Genomic DNA, 6,523 nt, shown 5'->3' with positions numbered 1-6,523 from the left:
AATATATTACAATGTTATTAAAATATAAATTAAATTATGATAACAAATTGAATTACACAAATTATTTAAAAATAAGAATTTTTTTATTTTCTAAAATTTTTATGGGTTCTTCAAATTCTCAATTCTCAAAAGTATGTAAAACCATATTAAAACTTGAGAGAGAAAAAGAATAAAATGAGACTTTAAAATTGAGATAGATCGTACTATATCGTATGAGTACACTTCTAGTTAATATATAATGAATGCTTAAATTTTTGAAATAACTAAATAAATTAAAATATAATGATATAAGGTCATTTTTAATGAAAAAAATGTAATTCAAACCAAATGCTACCCCTAAATAAATTGTAATAGTGGAACAAATAAATTATCAAACTTTTTGGAACCTTTAAGATACATCCTTATGACAAATAAATTATTACATTTATAAAACCAAATGAATAATTGCATTTTCATTAGTCTTTCCAATTACAAAATTCGGGCCAAACTATACTAAAAAACAGGGTCAAAATACACCAAAAGTTGCGTCAAAATATGCACTAACATATACCAAAATACACCAACATATACCAAAAGTTCGGCCAAGATATACTAAAAGTAGCGTCAAAACATATTAAAAGTTGGGTCAAATACACCAAAATATAACAGAAGTTGCACCAACATATACCAAAATATACCCAAGTAATGCCTAGTCTATATTAAATCGAAGGTCGTGTCATGAACTATTCTTCACTAGCATCACCTAATCTATTTCTAGTTGGGATACAGTCATTTGATTGCCTTGCAACTCTTCTTGATGTCCAACAACAATCTCACTTGAGGATATCTTTAATAATGAAAATAGAATGCAAGTAATATTCATTACAAATAAAATGTTAAAAATAAAAATAACTATTACCCTAATTGATGGTATCCTCCCACCTATAGTCCCTCTTAATTTACCTTCTGGCTTAACAGGTTTAAGTGGTCGGTAATTCTTTTTATTCTTACGAGACTTGGCATTGTGCCCCGTTTCCAAGCAATTGCTATATGTCATAGCCTTCCCAAACTGAGTCACTCTTATACTTTGGTTCTTAGATTCTAAAATCTTCCTCTTAATATATGGCCTACTAGGCATTCTCCTTCCCATAGGCGGCTTTGGTTTGATTAAAGGTTCACATATTTCTCCCATTCAATGGTGTTATATGATTCTTGTAGGCCAGTTTGAATAGATCCTTACTAAACCATTTACTGACATCCTCTAAATCCTTGTTAATAAAGAGTATAGTGAATATGGAATGCACACAAGGAATGCATGATATGTTCCACAGTCTAGATTTTCTACCACCATTGCTTCAAAAACATTTCGTTTTTCAAACACATTCCCACCACTAAGGATAACATACCAATATCTACATACGACAAGCCAATAAATAAGCATACATAAACGTACATAATCATAATACCATCATAGATAAACATACATACTCATATAATCATAGATAAACATACCTATGATTTTCTCCCAACTTCTTTAACTTTTTTCTTACCACCAGACATACAACTGATTCCCATTCTTGTACTTTTCTACTTGTGCTTTCCTTGACATTCTGTAATGCCTCTCCATAATAAATATTCTTGTCTCGTCCAACATTGTGATTATGGGTTTCTTTTTGCATCAACAATGATTGAATTAAAGGATATACATATCCCATTTTCTACCGCCTCACAAACTCTACCTCTTTGAAAATATATGTTACACCATGTATTAGGGTCTATTTCAATAAAGTGATTATATGCATCAACATTTACTGTTTAAAACTTCTCCATGTGAGGTACAAATCTGTTTCAAAAGTGGATATAGCTGCTACCAAAAATTGTTTCTATACTCAACACCATCAAACCTTGTACGGAAATTAGCATATATGTGCCTTACACTTTGCCTATGCTTTGCATATGATGCTAATTCTTTTATCGCTTCAACAATGCCTTGTTGCATAAAAAATGATAATAGATACACTTGTAGATTCACAAACTGCATACATGTGTTAATGTTAAGAAAATGCATACCTTGTGTTGATTAGGCATGATAATAATCCTCGTTCATCCAATAACCTAAATATCTTCTATAAGTAGTTCAATGAACCACTTCTAATTCTCTTTGCTCTCCACATCCACTTCAACCCAAGCTACATAAGCATTCAACATTGTAAGTGAGTAAAGAAATAATAAGAACACTTCATAGTAATATAATAAGATGGTTTTGTTGTACATACCTATAGAGTAAATCTGATTATTCCCATCTCGGCTAATAGCCAATATTAAGTGTCCTTTGCACACACCTTTTAAAAAACAACCGTCTAGTCCTATAACTTTCATACATCCACTAATCCACTCATCTTTGCAATCCAATTTGGTGTCACTAGGGATCCTAAATTATAGTCTTTACTACATATATGTTTATCGTTACTGCTTTTAGTCTGATATATATTACTTACCATTTGCTTCTCTTAATTAGTGTTAATTGGTCGTTTATTTTAATTATATTATATAATGTTATAATTAAGTAAATTTTGAACGTTACTTTTGTTTATTTATGTTTGTCAACTAGATTATCAATTATAAAAATTGAATCATTAAAAAAATAGTGTTTAGAACCCAATTGACTTCTCTTCTTGCATCCAAGATGCCCATAATCTAATACGTGTGATCTTTCTGACCTTTTCCACACGTAAAATGCAACCTCTTTGAATCATTTTTCAGATACTCTAGTTGGTAACCAATTGCCAGCACATAGTTTGTCAAATACTACTTTAATTGACTAGGATTTTCATACCTCTCACCATGTCTGGGCTCCTATCAACTTCCAAGGAATATTAGGATCATGTATCGGATATGGATACCTTTTTGTATAGACTGATCTTCAACATTATTATCCTCTTCATCCACATTGAACTCAACATTGTCAATCATGTTTACATTACAAAGCTTATTTAAAAAAAGTTCATCAATTGTTTTGTTTAAGTTGATTACATCATCATCCTTTACGAGGTCGAAGGATAAAGAGTCTAACATATTTTCACTTTAATAGTCACTTATATCATAATTAGGATCATCACTAATCGCTTTAATCAAATGTCATCCTGTAAATATGAACAATAGCGACTTAATAACAATTCACAAACAAAAATACAATCGAGATGCTTAAACTATAACTAAGACTATAATGAAAACATGAAGTTAACATTGTTGAAGGAGATGTAGACAATGCAAAAATCAAAGATAAATGAGAGTGAATGAGATGTAGGCAATGCAAAAATCATAGAAAAATAAATAAGTAGTTAGAGTATTCGAACATATCACATTATCCCAAAAAATTTCTAGTAACTGAAAGGAACAAATGAGAGTAGTCGAACCTGGATGATGGCCGTTGGCAGCCGGTGACATAAACGATAACTTGGATCAGTGGTGATGGCTTGGATGGTGGCAACGACGACTGTGGGCTCAGCTGAGGGTCATGACGACCGGCGGTGCTTGACGAGCATAGCAGATTGAAGGGTGGGGACGTGGGATTGACCGAGTCTTGGCCGAGACAGTTTAGGTTTAGGAAATTAGTTTTATGGTTTTAAAATTTTAACTTTTACCTACAATGTCAGCTTTTAAGTAATAAGTATTAATTTGATGTGTTTTAAAATGCCCAACGATTTATTTATTCAAAATAATTGTCTAAAAACTTGATCATTTAAAATACAAAAGTCTATTAGGGTTATTTTGAACTTTTCCCTATATTTTATTTATTTGTAGGATGAGATGTAAATAGACATGAAATCGATCTTCACAGATTAAAACAATTGTTACAGATGTGAAATAAATAGAAAGTCTCGCAAAGAAATAAAGCAAATACCCATATGCTACGCCCCATAAATGAAGAAAAAGAACTACCAACCTCGATCGATAGTTCTATTTCATTGATTCTAAAGAGTAAAATCCATGAGATACTCAAAAGATTGATCTATGTTATATCATTTTAGTTTATGAGTGATCTCCAATATAGTATTAAAATCATATTATATTTATAGGTCCGATGCAGATTCGGTATGGGAATTATATGGATAACGTCCCAGCTTTACAATTGGACCCTAATTCTTGGACGAAGGTATGTGTATATACTTGTATCATATTAAATCTCTAGTGAAGTAGAACGGGTTAAAACGAGAACCATAAACATCACTACAACAAAAATCGGGTTTATAGGACGCTCCCAATTTCTAAGCGTCCTAATAGACCTCTGGACTTAGTTTATAGGACCAAAAACTATAGTGTCCTATCTAAAGGCGTTATAATAAGTTTATATGACGTTTTTGACGCCGTAATAAGTTTTTAGGACACTTTTAATATAAAGTGTCTCATTAGCAACTTTGTTAGAACACTATTTGAAAAATCGCCCTATAAAAATAAATGTCCTATAAAAAATTGAGTTGATAGGACAATTTCTCAAAAGTGTTTTATAAAGTTTGCTAATGTGACGCTTTGTATTAAAAATGTCCTAAAAAACTTGTTAAGATGCCCCGAAAATGTCATATAAAATTACAACGCCTTTAGATAGAACGCATTATATTTTGGTACTATAAATTAAGTCCTATAAAACGGTCTATTAGGACGCTTAGAGATTGGGAGCGTCCTATAAACCCAATCCAATTTTGTTGTAGTGCATTTTAAGAATCGGGGACCTCGTGATACATATATATATTCAATACAAATGTCGTGATAGATATTCATTATTATTTAAGGTTATTCATCATGAATAATAGAAGAAATAGGTGGTTCCTTTGTTCTTAAAATATTTATGGTTTTCATTTAAACTTGYTCTCTTGCACTAAAAAACAAAGAGGCTTCATAGGCGTACTTTTTCTAACCATAATTTTCAAAGGATTTGTGGCGGATCACCGCCTGATTGACCATCACAAAATCCGCCGTTAAATATGATCACAAGCCACACTTTCTCCGGTAATGGTGGCTTTTTCCGACGGATTACTGATTGGTAAAGCCTTTTTGTTTTGTRGTGTAGTKAAGTTGATACCTTGTGTTTACCTTATTACAATAAWATCCTTTATGGGGATTTAAAGGTGGCAAATGTGATATATTTGGATGCACCTACGTTAACCGGATATTCATACACAAAAAATTCCGAAGCCATTGTTTCTAGCGATACATCATCAGCAGAACAAACCGCAGAATTTCTAAGAAAGGTTGGTGAAGGTTTAATAAGTTTTCAAACGTATATAGGTACTATTGATGAAGGATTCTTACTAAGAATTATTTACAACGCAGTTTGTTAAAAACCATCCAAGGTTTTTAAAGAATCCTATGTATGTTACTGGAATTTCGTATTCGGGGATTATTATTCCGATCATTACCGAGGAATTGTATAAAGGTATAATATTTAATATTTGTACTTCATTCTTTGCATATTGGGTCTAATTTAGCAACAAATATATCTTAAAAGAAATAAAAGAAGAGTAAAATGACCTAATTTGTTTGTTTTACATTTCCAAATTTTAAAGGTAATGAAGAAGGACTAGAGCCAGTTGTAAATATCCAAGTAAGTATAATTAAATTTCGAAATTTTTCTATGTACACGATTTTGTAGAATTTTTTAGCACACAACATGCGATGCCATATATTCTATGGACATTGACGTTGGAATTTTTCAGGGATACATGGGGGGAAATCCACTGACGGATAAAACTGGTGATATAAACTCTAGGTTTGAATATGCTTATCGTGTGGCACTCATATCTCGAGAATTGTACGAGGTATGATATTATCATCTCCATTTCATCATGGTTCTATTCATATGTTTTCTTCATAATGTATAGAATGTAACTAATTTTATTTGTGAATTATTAATTATAGGAAACACAAAACGATTGTCAAGGAGATTATGCAGAAGCCAATTCAAACAAATTGCTATGCATGTCACGTATTGATGAAGTTAACAAAGTAAGAATAACTCATAACTATATATATTGAATTTACCTTTGTAATTATTTTCTGTGTTTGTAGCCAATACTTCATTTTCTTTCGTGTCAGCGTGTTGGACACATCAACATTCAACAAATTCTGGATCCAGATTGCGATCCAGCGACCAATTTGGTTAGAAGTGGTAATCCGATTATAAGCGGAAATCGAAAATCTCTACGGGCAACCAATCCAATTAAAATGCTTCCAGCACTATCTTTGCACAAGGATACTTTTTGTCGAGTAATTATCTCCCTTCTTTTTTTCATGCACTTGTATCTCTAATCATCTATGAATCTGTAAATTTATATGTTGTATACTTTTGAACAGGATGACTATTATAACTATGCAACACTCTGGGCCAACGATGAAAACGTTATGGAAGCACTTAACGTACGCAAGGTATATATACTAACCAACAATCAAATGAGGAGAAACAGAATGTTGTGTATGCTTTACAAAAATCTATTATTATCTTATATATATATATATATATATATATATATACATATATATAATGTTG

The 6,523-nt window shown here is 31.6% G+C and overlaps 1 protein-coding gene across 1 annotated transcript in view; it reads left to right on the top strand.

Annotated features, from left to right (window-relative positions):
- The window catches only part of LOC112503035 (serine carboxypeptidase-like 18), a gene marked incomplete at its 3' end in the record, with an annotated part of 46,541 nt that extends 40,093 nt beyond the window's left edge, over positions 1–6,448 (top strand). Inside the window, exons 7-10 of the mRNA XM_025107091.1 lie at positions 5,694–5,795; positions 5,896–5,982; positions 6,073–6,243; positions 6,331–6,448. Of these exons, the coding sequence (XP_024962859.1) occupies positions 5,694–5,795; positions 5,896–5,982; positions 6,073–6,243; positions 6,331–6,448 (478 nt within the window). The remainder of the gene's footprint in view (positions 1–5,693; positions 5,796–5,895; positions 5,983–6,072; positions 6,244–6,330) is intronic.
- Positions 6,449–6,523: the final 75 nt, after the last annotated feature.

Source organism: Cynara cardunculus, unplaced genomic scaffold, assembly GCF_001531365.2.
Source record: "Cynara cardunculus var. scolymus isolate 2C unplaced genomic scaffold, CcrdV1 Un_Scaffold_2427, whole genome shotgun sequence".
Lineage (NCBI taxonomy): Eukaryota > Viridiplantae > Streptophyta > Magnoliopsida > Asterales > Asteraceae > Cynara > Cynara cardunculus.
This window is presented reverse-complemented; position numbering and strand designations above follow the sequence as displayed.